Source organism: Pholcus phalangioides, unplaced genomic scaffold, assembly GCF_987345545.1.
Source record: "Pholcus phalangioides strain wild (caught in Gottingen) unplaced genomic scaffold, Ppha-v1.0 ptg000017l_1, whole genome shotgun sequence".
Classification (NCBI taxonomy): Eukaryota; Metazoa; Arthropoda; class Arachnida; order Araneae; family Pholcidae; genus Pholcus; species Pholcus phalangioides.
In genome coordinates, this window is record NW_028301610.1 from 57,146,994 (window position 1) to 57,168,785 (window position 21,792).

General features: G+C 30.8%; 1 protein-coding gene across 1 annotated transcript in view; it reads right to left on the reverse strand.

Annotated features, from left to right (window-relative positions):
* LOC149074161 (RNA-binding protein Musashi homolog Rbp6-like) overlaps positions 1-21,792 on the reverse strand; it is a 409,321-nt gene that overhangs the window by 65,308 nt on the left and 322,221 nt on the right. The window contains exon 11 of the mRNA XM_089246590.1: positions 18,743-18,811. Within this exon, the coding sequence (XP_089102716.1) occupies positions 18,743-18,811 (69 nt within the window). The remainder of the gene's footprint in view (positions 1-18,742; positions 18,812-21,792) is intronic.

The window sequence follows — 21,792 nt, forward strand, 5'->3', positions numbered from 1 at the left end:
AACATGCCTTCCTAGGCAGCTGCCTCATGCCTGGCACCACCCCTGATTAAATACAAATACAACGCCACAACAGGCAAAATGCCCAACGAGGGATTAGTACTACATCTACCTTTCAATGACAGAACATTTAAGATAAAATTATGATTAGAAGTGATGAAATTCTGTCATTTCCTTCAGCTCTCAAATATTATAGTCTGGGAAAATCCCCATTTCTCTTCTCATTTGCTTCATATAATGCCATTATGGCGGTTAATATTTATGGCGGGATTATATTGCATTTTTCACATAACCAAAGTTCTTAATTACCATTGTGAGTTTTCTACATACTAAGGTTGTTAATTGGCTCTGTATACAGAGTAATAAAATATTTCGGTTTTTTATGGTTCAAATGAAGTTTTTCCCTTCGTTTACACTTCTTTCATATATGATCATCATTTTATGAATGATTTCAAAGCACAATCAGCCATGGGTTCCACTTGTCCCACTCATCAATGAGGTAAGTGGAACCCTTTGCCATTTCAAAATAAAATTAATTTTGGAAATGGAAAACTGCAGAAAATAAGTTTAAAACATTAGCTTTAAAAAACATGATTTAAAAAACTGCTGCCATATTTTCAAGAAGTACGTTGACTTCCCTAATGTAGGGGCTAGGTTGAATTTGCACCAATGAAAAAAGCGGTTACAATTACCTCAGTGTACCTTATCTAATGGAACTTGCAAATCAACAGTTGAATTTTTTGATTTTTACATGGAATAATTATGTTGTTTCATCATGCACATTCTTTTACACAATAATTGCACATTTTTGTAATTTCATTACCAGAAAAAGTACAGAATAATTAATGGATTTATGTTATTCTTTCTTTTTATTACTCTTTTTAGAAATTTATGAAAGGGATTCAACGCTTCCTTACAAAACAGTTAGCAGATGGCAAAGTTTGGTAGAATTTTTACCAAATCATATTGACAAAGTGTTAAAGGTCATTAGTGGCAACTATAAAATAATATATATACCGCAATTAATTTTAGATGATTCAAATAGCTAAAAACTTAGTCTTTATTATTGCCCAGGCAAAATTAAAACTTTGGATACACTAAATCATCCGGTGTTTCTAAAAGAATGTAAGTTTTTATACAAAGTTCCACGGAAAAATTATGATAACAGGCTAGAAGAAATTTCTTTCACAAAAATTTCCTTCACAACTACATTAGGTATCTTTAGTCGAACCAAGAGCAAAGTTGATAAGTTCTTCTTAGATTAGAAGATCGTGCCAAAACTCTGCTCCTGCCATCACTGAAGTTATCTATTGCAGTTGTGGATGAAAAAATTGAAAGTGACATTTCCTCTGAACCCTGGTTGTTTATCAAGCAATCATCATTCAATGTAACCAGTATTCTCACGTAAATGTTATTCAAAAGAAAAAAATCAAGATAACTTTTATATATAATATGACTGAGTAGTCACATGAATAATCAGAAGAGAAGTAATCAACCTTTAGTAAATTTGTATCTTCTCAGAATTATCTTTGGTCATTACAGTATACAATTCAAAAATATTATTTTTCAAAAGCTAAGACATACCTGAATAATATTAAGAACTGGTTCACCAAGAACAGGTTTCAAAATTGTTAATTTTTAGAACTTTTTACTTTTAAGAAACTAACTAAAATATTTTAAGTAAAACAAATGAGCAGGCTTCAAATGAGACTCTAATTGGGGAAGTTAAAAATTTCTGTAAACTCAGTTTTTATATACTCATTTTTAAGAAAAGTCATGCACCAAGATGGAGATTTTGTTCCACTACAAAACTCTGCATGTACTTATGTTTGAAGCAGATGTGTAAATGATTAGACAAAGGGTTTTGCCACCATATGGTTCAAAAGGCTTGGTTGCCCTATTAAAAGAGTCTAACAGGCTACTTGTCTATATTTCAATTGTCATGGAGGGATGCCCAATCACTAAGCATTCCTTTGCAACACAATAAAAAAGAAGACTTTTTAAAGGCCAGATCATTGGAATGAAAGAATATGGGTGGTCATATGGATTTATAGACACAGAATTTCCTTGGGGGGGGGGGGGTTAAAATGTTTTCCTGCAAAATAACACTATAATCTTGACTTGAGGGGCGTTAGAACCTTACCCCCCCCCCCCCCCGTGTATGCCAATGTATGGGTTACCTGTGCTGCATCTAAAGTCTGACTATCACTGTTAGGAAGCATTGGGATGAGTGGATGAATGTGAATGTGATAAAGCCACCTTAAATGACAGCTAGTCACCCCTAGTGGTGAGCTGAGGGAAAATGGCAGCACAGCTATATTTTCAGGACTTTTTATAGTCAAATATGGTCCTTCTTTTGGCAGGACTGCGTGGATGCATTTTCCAGCAGGATAATGCTTAGCGCACACACACAAAAGTGTGTCACTAACATGTCTCTACAAGTTTTCCATAATTCTTTAATAAGCTGAGTTGCTTCATTAATGGCCAATAGAACATGCGTGTTACCATCTGGGCGCCAACTCAACATGATCTAGACATATAGCTTCAGCACCTCTGGACAAATAGCAGAACACAATACAAGTCCTGTATGCTTCCATGCTCACTTGTATACAACTTGTGTCTAGACAAGTAATTAGAACCACCTTCCAACAGTTTCCACAATAAAGTTTTCTTTTGCTCTAATAGTGTTATGCACTTATATATATTTACATATATTAATGTTAAACTAATACATAACAAAATACATCATTCAATTCTAAAAAACTCCTTGGTGCATGTTTTTTTTTGCTGAAAGTGTGTATATCACTCTTATTGTATTTTTAAATTTTAGTCCAAATAAGCTATTTTGAAGATGTGTGTTTAACCATAACAGTATCATACTTTAACAATCAAAATTTTCAAATATTTAAATTTTTAACTGTCTTAACTAACCTTAAACTATTTGACACAAAATCTAAAATAAAATTTAAAAAATCTCCAGAATTTTTCATAACCTATCAGATTTTTATTTCTAAAATGTATCTAATCATACATGGATTACAGAAGCATATCAGGGTTATTCATTAAGTTTCAAAACATGCAACTAAAGCTGAATATTTTCAAGAGTTCATTTAATAATTGAATATTAAAGTAACCATTTTTTAAAATCTTTTTCCTGGTTCAAACCTTCAACTTGAATATCTTATTACTTGTTTCATTTTAGATAAATGAATAACATCTTCAGCAAATATAGCTTTAAATAATAATGGTGTTTGACAACACAAAAATTGACCCTACTGTATAATAAATTTTTTTTCTTACTTGAATAGCAATATAATTTTAAATATTGTCAAGCTGGAGTGGTGGGGAGGGTTATCATACTTTTTTGAGCCACAAGAACCATTTATGACCAGCATCAGCGGAAGGGCACCCATATGACAACTCTGACATATACTTAAACTTGGATTAGAATAATGTGAATTCTTAGATACTATTTGATTGAATGACAATCAACACCTTGTAAACACAAAATTCTGCATGAACATTAAGCACTGAGAGTGCTTGCAATAACCAGGTTAAAGAACCCTGAGTTAGAAGAAGAAAAACATAGTTGGTATACATGCAGCAATATTTAACTACTTACATCTGCCACAAATGACTAATAGCCAAGTACAATAGTCAAATAAGCATTCATTGAAAATAAAATGTCTAACCTCAGTATAAAATACTAGCAAGCTCATTATCAGCATGCTTTATTACATGCTTATATAGTAAAACCTCTCTAAGGAGGCCACCTACTATTCTGCACAAAACGGCTCTAGAGAGGTGGCCCAAAAATAGGTGTCAATCTGTATATTGAGTTTCAGGCAATGAATATGCACAAACAAACATTTTCATAATTTATTGTTATCTAAACTATCACCATTGCAAAATTAATTAATAGATGCTATAGTGATAAATTTTTATACGTTTTCATAATTTTTTTCTGTGCATTTTCTGACTTCAAACAAGTAATTTAACCTAGCTCTGTTACTAACATAAATAGAAATATCCATCAAAAAGTATGGCAAACCGCACTTGGAGTGGTCACCCATCATTCTCTGAAAACTGGTCTTTCATAGAGATAGTTCCTTAATAGATGTGAATGGAAAAATCATGTGTTTCACTCAACACAGTCCAGAAGTATATCATTTTCAGTATGTGATATCCATAAAGCAAAAAAAAAAAGTGATCAATCATATTTTAGCATAGAATATATTAGAAGTCTGAAAATCTGACTGAGTTTTAACATATCCTACTAACTCCAATTTATCTCACTTAAGTGGATATTTTAGTGCATTTATTTATCCTAAACATGTGACAAAATGCACTGTCACTCAAAAGTTTTCCCATATTCATGTACCTTTGGTGTAATTGGGCGTGGTTTGGTTCATTATAGACTTCAGTTGTCTTTTTAATAGGTGAATCAATCTTGCAAATCCCATCTAGAGTGTCTCTCAACCAAGATTCATTATTATTAAGAATTGGTAATGGATAACAGAGACAAATAGTTCTAACAATTCTTAAGGGAATCCGTATTTGTAGTAGTTTCCCTGAGCATAGGTTTGAATTGCTGTTCCATGGAACCTTAGGGGTTCTGCAGGAGTTTTTGAAGGGTTCCATGGTAACAAAAGTTGTGAAATTTTTCATTGGTGCTATGATAAAAACAACTATATCAGGTTGGGATTACACTATAAGTTTTAAAAGGTACTTTTATAAAACTGAAACCAATAAGCGTATTAGTTACATTCGAGTGTATGTAACCAATAGGTTTATTAGTTGTTTTTTCAAGTTTGTAAAAGATCTTTTATCACACTTTCATAGTGCAATCCCAGACATAGAGAAATATTCATTTTTGTTTGGATTCTGTGGAACAACCTCTTAATCATCAAGAGCTGTACATAATTAAATCATGGTAAACCTCCATCTTATATATACAGCATGAATATTATTTCCAAGAGTTCTGCAAGGGCAAAAGGCTGAGAAAGAATGACGTTGAGATTTATTTAGTAATAGGGTGTTGATTAATCCACTCTCACTGGTGCAATGCATAAAATATTTACCTTTAAATGATTTTATTAAACTTTATCCATACAATGACATCAAACGCATTCATGGATATCCATTCCCCCAATACAGTTGTACTTCATTGATGGAAATTGCATAGGAAATTCATTCAATTCCTTTGAAATAATACATTTAGTATCAGCTATGCCCATGGATTTACTTCTCTAACTGAAAAATTGTAAAATCAAGTCAAAGAGAAAAAAAAAAATCATCACCTCTCACCCAAAAAAGTGACTCTTAAGATCAGGAGGTCAAATACAGGTAGCCCATCAACAGAGGGAAAACCATTAAATCTATTCTGATGAATTTCATAACAAAAAAGGGGTCCAAAAGGTAGCTAGCTTTTCAGAGTTTTTTCATATACAATAAACCCTTGATTTAACTGACTAATAGAGGTAAAGGTGTATCCATTAAATCAAAAGTCTGTTAAATTGCAAATTTTTAGCAATGTAATAATTAAATGAAAGATTTACGCTACTGTATTTTTAGATGTATAAACCCTTTAAAAAAATAGTTTTATTTATGTACTTTTTTTGATGAAGCCATCAAATGGGTGATTTATCATCACTCTTGACCAATTTTTGTAAGGCTCTATTTCAAAAATATGTAACATTTTCAATTTATTTGATAGATGACAATTACTATGAAAGAATGGCATGAAAGTATAAATACATATTTGGTTGCTTTTGATTTTTTTGCTGTTTCTTGATAATTATTGAATGAAACTCTTACAAAATGTTTATAATATGCTAGCATTTCTTAGTCTGAAGAAGCTCTTATACACATTATGACATAGACTATCTGATTTTGCATTATGTAAGACAAGGGGATGAAACCAATTCTATTTCTTTGACAACATAGTCATCATCTTCCTTTGGCCCAGCAAAACAAATTTTTGCTATCTCTTCTCGACTTAGAACAGGGATTTTCAAATTTTTCACCTGGCTGTGCCCTCTTCCCCAATGAACTTCAATTTATGTTCTTGCAACTACTCGAATGGCCAATGTGTCATGGAATATTTTCCTAACAGTCCTGGTCAAGATTCACTGATAGAAGATATGATAATCTGGATCATTGCTTCATTCTTTAGTTGCTGTAAAATATTGCTTTTACCAACACATCATGTCATTTTCTCTTTATCATTGTGTGGAAATCTGATGTATCAAAATCATTAAAATAATTTTCTGGCTATGTAGATTACGGTATCTACCGCCTCTTCCTCCTAACCAGATCATGACCTACCGCTCTGTCTCAATGAAGAGATTTTAGCAGGTGATTGAAGAAGACCTGGGCCACGCTAAAAGCTGTGCATGTATGAGTTTTGAATCTAACATGAAGTCTGTTTCTGTGTAATTCTCGCTATGTGTAGTGCTGCTACCTGCCATCAATTTTTCTAACTATGAGTGAAGCATAATAATTGAATAATTTTATTGTTGTAGGCCTGCTGGCTCTCTGTGGCAGTATCTACCCAGTGCTAAATCATTTTCTCATCAGCTAAATTTGTGGATTTCATCTTCTTCCATGCAGCAGCGTAAACATTAAAGATGACAGACTCTGTGCAATATCAATGCAAATTTTGCAGTACCCCGACTCTTTTTATGTCTTTTGAATCACATTCCCTTTCTAATATAATCATTTCATCTTCAAAAACTATTTCACTCACATAAACACAATGAACAACTATCTATAAGTCAGCCATGTTGGAGCTGTTAAGGTTTTCACAAGTTAAAAACATAGCGATAAATGTAAAAACTTATTGATATGAGTGAGTGCATTGATGATGATGTTTTGAAAATTTTTGTGTGTCAGGAAAAAAACATCATGTGCTAACATATATTTTCAAAATTTCATTTACATTTGTACCAAGATTAAGCTAAAGAATGATGTGATAGATATTATACTGATTTTATTAAAGAAATACTTTTATTACTGCATAAGAATAATAAATAGAAAAACATGAGAATGAATACTCTGCTATTATAGGAAAATATTATGTTTTGATTTGATGATGTATGAAATGCTTTACCTGAATTTTCTTTTTGTACATATGGTCTAGCATGTATGTTAATATCATTTATTAATTAATAGTATCATACTTAAAACTGTTCTGAGTTTACTTGCTACCATATCTCAATTTTAAGTGTACGAATGTACACAACTCGTAACTTGTGCTTTACTATAGTACACCAGGGCCCTACATGCTGGAGTACAAGTCTTAGGCCAGAGTTTCCATTGCGTCTTTCTAGCGAGTTTATATTGTAAAAGCTCAATATTGTAAGAGTTCAATTTTTCTTGGGGATGGGAATCCAGATACAGTTGGTTTTCAAGGCTTGTCAGTTCTTCCCGCCCTCATAGGGCCATGTAGTAGAATAATACTTTAACAGTGCATGATCCAGATTTGGGGTGATTTGAGGCATTAGCTGCTCACATGAGAACAAGTACCTTGAAATACACGATTTTAATTTGCTGCATTCTGTTTATTTTTAATAAATTTTATATAAAATATTAGAATATGTGGAAAATTCACAGATTTAGTGTGCTTGTTTCCAAACATAGGGTTAGAAAACTATAGTAAATCACCCTTAGTCAGCTGCATTGACACACTCTCCCCTCCAAAAAAAACCTACTCTTAGTTCATGTTGCAATTGAACACACTTATGATCCAATTTTATACAAATGCTGAAATCAATTACTCTCTCTACAGCTTGTGAAGACAGCATGCTAAACTACCTCAGGAACATAGAATCAACAGTAGGAGGCTGTTGAAACCTTTCAATAAAAATTTCATAAACTAATATGCCCACACACACATATGTATGATTTACCAATTTCATATGCTTTTTAATAAAGAAAACTATTATCATTTTGAACTTAATCATACTTCTTACATATTAATATTTCAATGACCCGAGTATTTATAAAATATAATATGTACTTATTTGTTTTATATAGTACATTTAATATTATTAAAAATTTATAGAGATGTAAAGGATAATGAATACCAATCATACAGCCATCAGATAAAAATTTGAAAAAAGGTGGAGTAAGATTTTACATGGGAATGGATGCACATAAAACATATTAACAGAAGAAAATATAATATCTCGATAAAGAAAGAATAATATGATATCAATAAATAAAGATTAATGTAATAATATCAATAAATAAAGAATATAATTGAATATAATCATATAAATATTGAAGAACTGTCAGAATTATAAATTAAAAAAAATAGTCTCTTTAATGTAAATATGAACGATTTTGCTGATAAAGTGCCCAGGATCAAAGTGTGATTTTTCAAATCTTTATAAATATGTACTTTTATAGAAAATGAACATTGTTTTAAATGAAGAAAATTTCTTTAGCTGAGACAATGGATTGCAAACATTTGAAATGCAATTAAAATTACTGTCAGTATAACTACCATAAAAATTTTAAGCACTTATACACTGAGTGGCTACTTTATTATGCCTACCTGACAGTTTTAAACAAATGAGCTATGGCATTACACTGTTGCTGCTATAAGGCTAGGCTAGTATAAAAAAAAAGGAAATATTAGTTTCTGAGACAATAGTGTATGTGAATTGTTTGTGAAGATATGGGGGGGAAACGTTATTTGATGGAATTTGAATGTGGGATGATTGCAGGAGCCCAGAGAAATAAAGCAAATATCAACAAAACTGCAGCATTAGTGAAATCCTCAAGAGCAGCAGTAGTTAAAGTGTTTAAAGACTGGACTGTAAGGCAAAAAACTCGGTCTAAACATGTAACTTGTGGCCATCCCAGAATGGTGAATTCTCGGGCAGAACATAGTCTGTGAAAGACAACAGAATAGTAACAGTGCAATAAAGTGCAGCACATTTTAATCAAGGATTGCCTCAAAGCACTGTTTGCCATAATGCATAGTACGAGATATGGAAACTGAAGGCCAGTTTAAACATGTTGCTGTCTGCAACTAACAAGAAAAAATTCGCTCAGGGGTGCAATGACCTGTCAACATCTCATAGAGTCCATGCCAAGAAGAATCAACTCTGTATTAAAGGTAAAAAGTGGCCCATCGAATGACGAAGTGGTCATAATAAAGTGGCCACTCAGTGTATCACATTGGATATGTGTGAATATTAGTTATTCTGTATTATGAATATACAGTTATTCTGTAATCAGGCGACACAATACAAGTTATTTTGTGGTAGGGAACATATTAGAAAAGTAAAGTTTTATTGGAAAAAAAAATCATTGTTTTACACATTAATTGAGTAAGGTAAGGTGGCAATAGATATATAATGATTGCTAAAGCTAAAACTCTCTTTAGCTTTAATTGAAATGAAGTAATAGTTACTGAATCTATATATGACACAACAAAATTGTTAAAATCTAGTTCAGATATAGCTAGCAATTTAACTCATAACATGTCCAGATCAGTTTATGAATATGGTTTTTATTCAATGTAATTATTAATTAAAGAACATGTAGCTGATGTCTAGCTCCATTAATGCTGATAGTTTCTCATACAATTAACTTGGTATTGTGCTATTATTAGAATTAGCACACAGAATGGGAAAAAAGAAAAACAATTAAGACATTAAGAGTTAATTGTAATGACTGAAATGCCACAGAGGTGTTAGAATGTAATTTTTCTTTCTTTTCCAGGAAAAATTTCTTTTCCCAACATGTTCCCAGTTAAAAATAACTCACTAAAAACTATTTTTGTAAACAAGTTATAAGAAAAGAAATCAGAAAACTTTTTAAAATTTCTTATGAGAGCTTTTGGTTTTTTAATAGAAGATTATATTTTTTTTTGAATAAGCATATTAAAAGTGCTATAATGATGATAAATATCAGTATATTATATAAGATATCTGGATATATAACTAGTTTGACCTCATCTACTTAATGAAAACATATAATAAGTATATATATCTTATATAAATAATATAATATATCATATTTCTTGGCCTATCTGCCACAGCACTAATGTTTTTGGAAGCATAATTTTGGAGGCTTGCAGCAGGCTTGATGTAGTACCTACGCTCATTTTTGTTTGAAACTAGTCTCCAAGTAATCCACTATGAAGATCATTGTATAACATTAAAATGTCTACTAATTAAATTGAATTTCAACTATTTAGAATGGGTTCATAGCATTTAGCAAGCATTTGTAGCAAATGTTTGTTTGTAGAATGCATAAAAACAGTATTCACATGGAATTTAAATTTTATTTTTGAAAAGTGCAGCAGATGCACCAATGGAGCACTTTCATTAAGTTCACATTTATGTTTTTTTACATTGCAGCACACACTTTCATGTACCGCTTTCTCTAAGAAATACTGTAAATGTTTATTATAAACAGACATATTACGAAATAATAGTTTGCGGTAACTTTATTTTACTAGAATAAATGAAAATGTTGAAGAAATTAGAAGAATTTTGACTGCTGACAAATTTTTCATATTGAAATGTTTTCTTAAGAGAATTAGCTCATATATTCCACAAGTCTTTTTATAAGGATTGTCTATTTATTTTGAAACTATACCGGAATTTTAATGGCAACCTTCCTTTTTAGCATTGCTTAGAAAAACTTGCTTTGATTCACATTAACCTTGATTTACTTATATCTGTACACATTTAGATTTTTTATATTTAGGCCAAATAGATACAAATTTAGAATTTTTGCAAAAAATCTGCTAAAATACCTACAACTAACTAATCAGGTATTAAAAGGGGTGAGTGTTGATAATAAACTTGAAAATATACTATAGATGGTGACTTATATTTCACATGCATCTGACTGAATTTCAGTAATTTACAACAGTAAATACTATATCTACACTGAGATGGACACAATTATACAGTTATGTACATTTTATTGCATTGTTTTCCATTTGATGAAAGTACAAAGTGCTTTCTTACATAGATATGATGAATTAGAATGGCACACCAAGATGGTAAAATTACATGTGGACATTCACATTTAAACAAATATTTGCTTTTAGACGCCACAATTCGAACACAAATGTTACAAAGTGCAGTAACAGGCAAAAGAATCAATGATTGTATGTATCCTTCACTGACGGGCGAATGGAAGAACATTGTTAACATTTACTAATATACATAAGCAACATCAAGTATTAGCTAAAATAGATCAAAAGCATTTTTAGAAAAACTTTTTATGATCTTTCAAATTAATAATACAGTTTGCAAACAGATGACAAGTGCAAAAATGTGATGCTAAGCAAATGCTTTTTATACATAATTTTATCACAACAATATATGTATATATAGGTATTTGTACTGGGTGCATAGTTAACACCTTGCAAAACAAATTACTGGCAAACCGTCAATCCAAAAGGCATACTTCTAATTAGAAAAGGCATTCAAATAATGTGTGGACCTCCGATATGTCATTTATATTGCAAAGGATTGTATAGTTATTAAAATGAAAAAATAACTTTTTATACAGACAGTCTGTGCTTAAAAACCCAATTATAAAGTTGTTGTCCTGAAGCCAGCAAAAGAAGTTTTATGTTTGTAAGTGCAATACTCGCTAAGAGATATTTTGAATTCAAAAATTGTGTATAAAAGTTGGGAAAAAACAGCATAAACTAATGGAAAACGTTTTTTCCCTTATTTATGCTGTTTTTTCCTCAACTTTTCTCCAATTTTTGAATTCAGGAAATATTTAGAAATATGGAATTTCTTTGTCAGCCTCAGGAGAGACAGGGTAACAACTTTTTAATTTGCTTTTTGAGCACAGCGTCTCCGTATAAATTTTTTTTATTTTAATAACTATACAACCCTTTGCAATATGAATGACATATCTGAGGTCCACACATTATTTGAATATTTTTTCTAATTGGAAGTATGCCTCTAGGATAAACAGTTCACTAGTTGTTTGTAGTGTGAGGTGTTAGCTATGCACCCTGTATATATATATATCAGTTAGTCCTACAAAACTTGGATTGTGGAAATTCTAGAAGAGACATTCATATAATCCAGTTTTTCCCCATTTCTCATAAATTATTCGAAAAAAAAATAAAAATTCATCTTATTTCATTATGAAATTTGATGTACATACCTGAAATAATGTTAATATAAAATAGGATGTTGCCACACAAATAGTATTATATAAGAATATTAAAAGTATTTCAGTTGAAATTAAATTATCTAGAGTTTATGTTTAATTTTTCATAGCAATAAAATTAATAAAAGTCTATTATAAACACGAGAAAAGAAGAACAAAATAAAAGCAAAGTATTTCACATTTCTTTATGCTTTAGTAATCATATTGGGAAACAAATTTTTGATAGAAACCAGAGAACAAGAAACAGCAGAGGAAATAACACAATTTTTCTTCAATAGAGGCTGATAAAATATCTTAATGGTTTGAAAAATTTGTAAATTTTCAATTACTGAAAATTTAAGAATTTTTTTAAATTTAAATCAAGAAAATTAATCATCATTAATAGGTTCAGAGAATCAAATTGTTTGGCACATCATAATAATTCATCATGGATCAAACAAATTTCAGGATGAATATAGCTGTTGATATTTTTGAAAAAATAAATAAAAACTACTTTTTGGCTTTGCTTATAAAAGTTTATACACATGCTACATAGAAATATTTGAAATATTTGACTTTCTTTGTGTCTATCTAAAGTAATACTTTATCATTTTTATTATTCCTGCATCAAAGATAAAACCAATTCTTTGTCAATTTCCATTTAAGTTGAGAGAATTTAAATTTTAATTTGAATCTCAAATTTAATTTCATTGCATTTTTAGTAAAATGGTGACATTTTTTTAATGCTAAAAAATGAATTAAAATTAGATATTGAGGTCATTGAATAAAAATCTGAAACTTTGTGACTACAGTGAATTTTCATTTTAAAATAAAATTATTTCCTTTTTTTTGAAAGTTTCTTTTCAGTTTAAGGAATATAAGGAAGTTCAACCTTGCATAAACAATGCATGAAATTTTTTAGATATAATTGAGAAAAGATTTAACTTATTGCAAGATCATTGAAATCCATAGGGTTTGGTAAAAAAGTAATGAATATAAACCCACTTGAGTCATCTGTTAGAATTATTTTTTAATGATTTTCTTATTATTTGTGAGCCATTTCTCTCAATCTTTTTGGTGACTGTACTTTCTTTTTATCGTTAATTTTTTTCCAATTGCAATGTAACAAAAACAAATTTTCAAAGCAGCCTCAGAAAAAATGTGTTCAAAACTTTGAGGTTCTGAAGATCTGAAGTGAATTCGAAGCATGGCTATTAAAAGTTTAGACTCATTTGTACCATAAAAGTTACTCTGCATTTTCTATCTATCTGAAAAAGTTGTTTTTTCACCATCAACAAGTAATAATTTCTTGAATGAACAGAATTGATATGAAAAAGTTTCCTCTTCATTAATAAAATATATTAAATACAAAAATTACAACACTCTTTCTGAAAGCAAAACCATTTAGAAACACATTAATTTTATTTAAGTATGGCAGATAAAAAAAACAAACATGTTACTGACCGAAGTGAAGTTATCAAAACAGTAGATAAAACATAAATCAAAAAATTTTCATCTACTCATGTAACATTTTTCAGTTTCAAGTCGATTTTAAGTTAGATACATCACCACATTTGAAAAATTCAGTAATTTCTTAAAGTATTGAAAACCAAGAAATCAAGTGCACTAATCTTTCCATTCAGTTGCATAGTTATAATAATATTCAAATTTTAAATATACAAATTTATACATTAGCTATGAATAGGATAAAAATGCACTACATAAAAAATCTATTCTTGATTTCCATTGCAATACAACTGCTTTGAATAAAATGCAAAAAAATAAATTGAACTTGTAAAAAATATTTTCAAAAACTTTTTCTCCAAAAAATCCAACATCTGCAGTGGAACAATAAAATAAACATATTCTACTCACAATATCACAGCAAGTCCACAGAACAGGCACTAATATCACACTACATGTTATTGCACTATTTTTTTTCTTCCATTGATCTAGCTTCTCAAAGAGGAAATGTAATTCACATCCTTATTTATTTCCCACATTCTTCATACATGATATTAAAGATAATATTAAATATAGGTGTAAATATATAATTATAATCATGATGATGCATACAACTATTGGAAGCATAATACCCTATTTTATCATTTTAACTCACAAATAATTCAACAAAAACTGTAGTTACACCAACAAAACATGATATTAATATAAAAGTAAGTAAGTTCTTAATTGACCAATGTTTCAAATGAACCTTTCAGAGACTTTCAAACACAGTTTCTATATTTTAAATAGACTTTGCATCGAATCAGGAAAGTAATTGAAGGAAAAAACTCAATATCCATTCCTATAAGTTTATATATTAATTCAATATATAAATCATATTTGGTAGATAAACTTCATATATATAGAATTCTTTCAGTTGTTTTTTGAAGCATTTCAGTATGTTGTTCTGAAGATTATCTTATTTTCCTCAAAAAGTACTGAAAAACATTATTCTAAAGTTTTCATGTCATTTAAGTGACTTTTAAATACTGAAAATAGTCTGAATATCAAATCTGGTCGTGTAACTAAGATCCTCAGGAATATAAGCAAATATGCTATAGATTTACCAATTTTATACACTAAAAATATGATTTTTCCCATAGTAAAAAAGTCATAGGAATTAACACATACACACAGAACCACATGTATTCACATGTTTCCAGTAAAAATTTAAACATTTTGATGCATATTATAGGATTGAGAAGATGTAATCTATGTCAATGATCCAAGCTCAACTCCAATTCATGCAGGCACTTAAATTGATGCAGATTGGAGTAGAGAAGATTAGCTTTCATAACACTTTTCCTCACTCAACAAAATGCTGATATGAAGGGAAAATAAGATTAGAAAAAATTGAAACTGACCATTATTCCATATGGTGTTGGGTAAAAAATAAGGAGTGCATGACTTACTGGCATTGTCTAAGGTTCTTCCAGTTAGGTCATTAAGAATAAATTTCAAGTCTGGTTCAGCGATTTTGATTCACTGTATTCAAAATGCAGTTTAGAGTACAGGTAAGTATACAAGATATATATAAATATACATTGTCTACTTTTAAGCCAATCCACAAAGGCATGCTGCACAAAACAAACTATGCAAATTGAGTCAATCATTGTGTGAGAACAACATTTAACTTTTTGTTTAAAAATTAAAACATGAGAGTATGTATTGATATTTTTATATCTTTGTTAATACTAAAAAATCAGTCATTTTGTAAGTTTTCTTAATGTGTGAAACAAATCAATTGAGTCTCATGTAAAATTTCCTCAAAAAAGATGCTTTGATTTTTGCTACCTAACTATAATCCCAATTTTTAATTTGCTATTATTTAGAAACAACATATACTTGATTTTTTTCTTAAGACAAAAAAGTTTCTGACCTGCTAGATATATATGCCAAAAATATAATTTTTCATGTTTGGTTTTACTCAAAGCTATTTAATTCAGGTAGAACTTTGAACTGTCGCATAAGCTGAACCAAAATTCTCTGAAGTACATATATACTAAGGCTGCTGAAGCTAAAAATTTAAATTGGTCTCCATATTTGAAGGCACACTTTAGAAAAGCTGGCTCATTCTTTTTTTATTGAATGTGTGAAATGATGTTATTTGGTGAATTTAATAAATTTAAAGATAATTTCAAACAAAGGATAATAATTTTTATTTAATTTCACTTTTCTCACATTTTCAATGTTGTTTAACTTCACCTGAGCATTTATTAAAAATAAGCTTCCAAGTCGGTTTGTATATTTTTTGCTGCTAGTTTAAAGCTGGTTTTTTTTAATTCCACTAAGAAAACTCATATGGCGCTATTGTTCATACTAATTTCTTTCATCATATGTGAGTATTTATTAACTTCTCATTATTTAACTTCTGATAAAAGACTTTCAAACTATTGGTTTCTAAACACTACAACCTTCCAAGCAGCATTCTCTCTAAGCAGAGCATGTGCATGGCATCATGCCATCCACAAATTAAAAATGTTTCCGTGCTCACAGAGGTTCTGCTACACAAAAGAGAGAGAAAGAGAAACATACTAAATTGTATGTCAAAGCATTTTGTTCTGGCATTCTACACAGGTAAAACAAATTTTAGAGGGCATGATACCACCCCTCAAAAAGCATCTATTTTACACACATAACTTACACAATACTAGTTAGATTAAAATTTAAATTACAAAAATGAATAAACTTCACACGTCTCTCTCTGAGGATTGATGCTTTAGAAAATTAACACACAATCTTTTTCCAAGGTAATTTTCAGTGATTATTTTGATAATCATATTATTATTATATGATATTACAAAAATTAACTCCAGTAGACTTGCATTGTTATTTAAACTGAATGGAAAATATCCTAGGCTGCTAATAACTATCCTGCATCAAAAGGCATTATTTAAAGTTCAGTTACATAAAATAGAAGATTGACTTTGATGATTTTCTTCTCGATTTCATTTATACAAATGCAGCATAAATTTTGTCAATGTTTAACAGCAAATGTATATTCACTGTGCATCTCATTTTTGTGACATGAGAAAGTTATTTGGAAGAAACATCCAAAAAGTATACTGATAAATCCAATAAGTATACTTACATACTTAATGGAGTGCAATTAGGGTCTTTCTTTAAAAGTAAATTTATTCTGAGAGAAGTCTAAATGTCTCAAATACTGGATATATTTTCAGCATGTTAACCATCTTACAAACATGTAGTATTTTGATGATTTTCTACACATTCATATACATATAGTTCTCAGACATTTTTAATTATAACTAGCACATGTTATCCATAAAATTTATTATTTCATAACCTTTATATTATGCATACTAAAATTTAATAACTTGGTTTTTAGACGTGACAATATAGAAAACATAAGAACACATCATTTTTCATAATTTGAAAATAAAATTCTTAAATCATCAAATTTCTTAACTAGAATTTTTATAATTTGTGATGTGTTGGTTTGTGTTTTATAACGAAGTTGTGCATTATAGTTATTATTTTTACTCAATTTATAAAAACATGATAAATTTAGATTACATTGTTTTATGTGCAGTGAATAAAAATGTTTTATTCATAATTGAATAACATGTATTTCATATTGGAATAACATTTTTATCTGTATTTTTTTTATTGAGTTTCATGATAAATATTTTAATGAAAAAAAATTTCATCCAGCCAGAAAAAAAAATTATTTGGTTACATAAAATTATTTTGATTTTTTCACCAGTACTTTGTACACCCCTGAATATTCAAATGTTATGAAACTTCCATACATACTATGGTACGTTTGGCTGAGAAGGAAGATTAATATGTTCAAAATAACAGTTTGTCTATATCATCAAATTCAAAGTAATTAATGAAAATATATTAGATAATTTTTAAAAGTTTTACCAAACTTAGTTATAAAAATTAAAAAATTTAAGAAAATTCACAATTTAAATAAAATAATGGGTCTCACAGCTTTCAAAGGGAACAACAATAAAGAATGTCTACATTGATTTTTTTTTTTTGCAATAGGGTTGAACTGGTAGGTTTTTAGTTTACATAATTTCTCCCCTTCTTTTGGAGAATATAGGCTTTAATGACTACTAGGTAGGCCTTCATTAGCGTAACTAAGTAAATTTTGAGCTAAGAAATCACAGCGATCAGAACTGAGAATGAAATGTCTGAAACCAAACTTTTCAAAAAGCCATTGTTCTCTTTAGCCCAGAATCCATTTATCACTGCCTTCTTTTTTCATTTGCAAGTACACATAAATAAAAAAAAATGTTATACACTTGGGTAGAATACTCTGAAAAATTTTACTAATACATATATAGTAAATCATTCCTGAGTAATTCGTAAAAGAAATAGGGTATAATGTAAAAAAATGTTCCTCATAGTGATAAATCAACACAAAAGAAAAGTAAAAAAAATGCACTTGAAATATGAAGACAACTTGAACTGATAAAAATAGAGATAAGAAATAAATTGAATATACCCCACAGATCATGCACATTTCATAATTTTCTTTTTTAAAATACTCCTAATTAGGTACTCATATGTGACTTGGCAGCAATGACAAACATTTTCATGTAATTTAAAAAGCAGCATTGAGACGAAGCTGTTCCAAAACAATAGTACTTATTTATGTATTGTTATCAAAATAGAGCCCAGTTAAATGCAAAGGGTACCCAAAAATGACTTTTATTTTTCCTAGAATTATGTGTTTAGAACATCATGGAAAGGCACACACTCTGAATAAAAAACTACTCTACTGTTTCAGGTTGAATAATACTCTGCATAGAAGCTTAATACCTGAAAAAAGGCTATACTTGATATTTTGGAAGTAACATTTGTATCAATACTTCACATTGTCATACTGCCATACAAATCAGATGAACCTATGTTTGTGGCCGCATTAGTCATCATATTACACAGTTCACGACCAACAAAACATTTAGCAGTGCCTCAGAGGCAAGCATAAGAAACAGTATACTGTAAATGTCTGCATTCCTTGCAATTAATTCCTTTCAGATTTGCATAGCATGGAGATTGAAGAGATTCAAATGTTCCAATGGATAAGGTATGCAAATCTGAGGTATGTTAAGATTCATACCTGGGAATGAGTACCCAATGCTTGGATATCCAGGAATTCCCCGCCCATATCCATAAGCAGTGAAGCCAGCTAGAAAGAAGAAAAAAATTAGTTTTCAAACTATCATTATTACAGCTTAGAAATAATTGAGATTTATGTTTCTTTCAGTTAAACAAAAACTTTACAGGGATTTATCTATCTTATAAAGAAAATCACAGATGAACATTACATAAACTGAAGAGCAGAAAAAACTGGTACAGGCATGCGTACAAATAAAGAGATATGGAACCAATCAGAGTACGGCGCTGCAGTCGGCAACGCCTATATAACACAACAAGTGTCTGGTATAGTTGTTAGATCGGTTACTGCTGCTACAATGGCAGGTTATCGAGATTTAAGTGAGTTTGAACGTGGTGTTATAGTCGGCGCACGAGAAATAGGACATAGCATCTCCCAGGTAGCGATGAAATTTGGATTTTCACGTACGACCATTTCACGAGTGTACCGTGAATATCGGGAATCCGGTAAAAAATTAAATCTACGACATCGCTGCGGCCGGAAAAAGATCATGCAAGAACGGGACCAACGACGACTGACGAGAATCATTAAACGTGACAGACGTGCAACCCTTCCGCAAATTGCTGCAGATTTCAATGCTGGGCCATCAACAAGTGTCAGCGTGCGAACCATTCAACGAAACATCATCGATATGGGCTTTTGGAGCCGAAGGCCCACTCGTGTACCCTTGATGACTGCACCACACAAAGCTTTATGCCTCGCCTGGGCCCGACAACACAGACATTGGACTGTTGAGGACTGGAAACACGTTGCCTGGTCTGACGAGTCTCGGTTCCAATTGCTTCGAGCTGATGGACATGTACGGGTATGGAGACAACCTCATGAATCCATGGATCCTACATGTCAACAGGGGACTGTTCAAGCTGGTGGAGGCTCTGTGATGATATGGGATGTGTGCAGTTGGCGTGATATGCGACCCCTGATACGTCTAGATACGACTCTGACAGGTGACAGATACGTAAGCATCCTGTCTGATCACCTGCACCCATTCATGTCCATTGTGCATTCCGACGGACTTGGACAATTTCAGCAGGACAATGAGACACCCCACACGTCCAGAATTGCTACAAAGTGGCTCCAGGAGCACTCTTTTGACTTTAGACACTTCCACTGGCCACCTAAATCCCCAGACATGAACATTATTGAACATATCTGGGATGCCTTGCAACGTGCTGTTCAGAAGAGATCTCCACCCCCTCTTACTCCTACGGATTTATGGACAGCCCTGCAGGATTCATGGTGCCAATTACCTCCAGCACTACTTCAGACATTAGTCGAGTCCATGCCACGTTATGTTGCGGCACTTCTGTGGGGCCCCTACACGATATTAGGCAGGTGGACCAGTTTTTTTGGCTCTTCAGTGTATAACTAATACAGTCAAACATTGTTACTGTGAGAAATTGAGGCTATTAACCCACACACATAATTTTTTCCCCTTAAACTAAATTTTATGTTAACTGATTAGCAAGAAGAAATATGTATTTACAACAAAAATGAAGAAAGTCTTGGAATTTTTTTTTAGCATTAATTTGAATTTAATACAAACATAAATAAATATGATATACCGAGTTGATTAAGAAGTATAATCTGAAAAATTCAGATCATTTTTAAAAACTCACTGTTGTAGTCCTCTGTTTGATTTTCTTTATAGTGTAGAGTCAAAACTTATAAATTTTATTTAAATTATTCAGAGTAGAAGAAATATTTTCTTGCTTCAATTATGAAGTTCCTAAGTATTTTGACATCTTCCAAAGCTTGATTTCCCTACACATCATAAGCGTCGGAACCTAGGGGCTGAAGACATTTGAGCCCCTCAATAAATTTTGCAAGGGGGGCTGAGGCCCCCCCCACCCACCAATAATTTCTGGGAAAAAAACAATGCAATGCACCTTTCTCCTCCTGTGTACGCATTTGAGTCTGTTATATACGGGGTGACCAGCAACTTTCAATAACATATTGGGTAGAAAGTCGGTTTCTAGTTGATTATTTCATGCATTTCGATTTTGGTCTTCCCATTAGCAATAATTTCATTAGTCAGAATATTAGTCGTCTTTTTCATCAATTATAATGTAACTTTTGAACTTAGTATTTGTATGTAACAATCAATTCAACGTTGTTGTTAATTGTGGCATATACCAGCAAATTCAAAATGTAAAATAGAAAAGATATGACTAAACTCATGTGCAAAAGTGGTTTTTAATATCAATCTTCAAACAGCCTGCAGTAACAATGGTTTAAAAAATCCTATGCACATATGCAAAGTTGTACATGTTAAAGGTTAAGAGTGAGCAAAATCAGAGTTGTACTTTTTTTTGTTTAACAGAATTTCATGATAAGTAACTTCACATTAACAAGGTTTGACTGTATACAATATATAGGTCATTCTCACAAAATTGGCTTAAATTGTGTCCCCAGAAATTTATGTTAAATATATTTGGCGTAGAACTTATTTTTGTTCACTTTATATTTATATTCCTGTCTCTGACATGTCACAACTCTATAATTTAGCAGGTAATGAAGTGTCCCTACAAATGTTTTTGGATTTTTTAACTGACATTTATTTTTGATAGTTTTTGTTAATTTTTTTGTCCAGTTTTGTGAGAATGACCCACATATATTTATACTGCGGAGTCTCCAAATAATGAAATTGTTTTATTCAATTAAAAAGTTTATGAAGAAAATTAGTTATAGAGAAATAATTTTCAGTGTGTCATTAACAAAGATGAGAACATTCTGGAAAAATTTCATTGTAGAGATACTTCTGTAAATGGAAACCAAAAATGAAAAAAAAAAAATGAAGGATGAGAGAGGCTATTTACTGAAATTTTATTTGATCACAATCATTTAAAATTTGATTTTTTTTTCTGTGTGAAAAAAATTAGAAGTAAAAAAAAAAATCAGAAAATCTTGTTTTTTTCACATGATATTTTTTCTTTTTCTCTCATTTCATCATTAGCTTTTATATCTCGCTGTCAATAAAACAGATTCAAGCC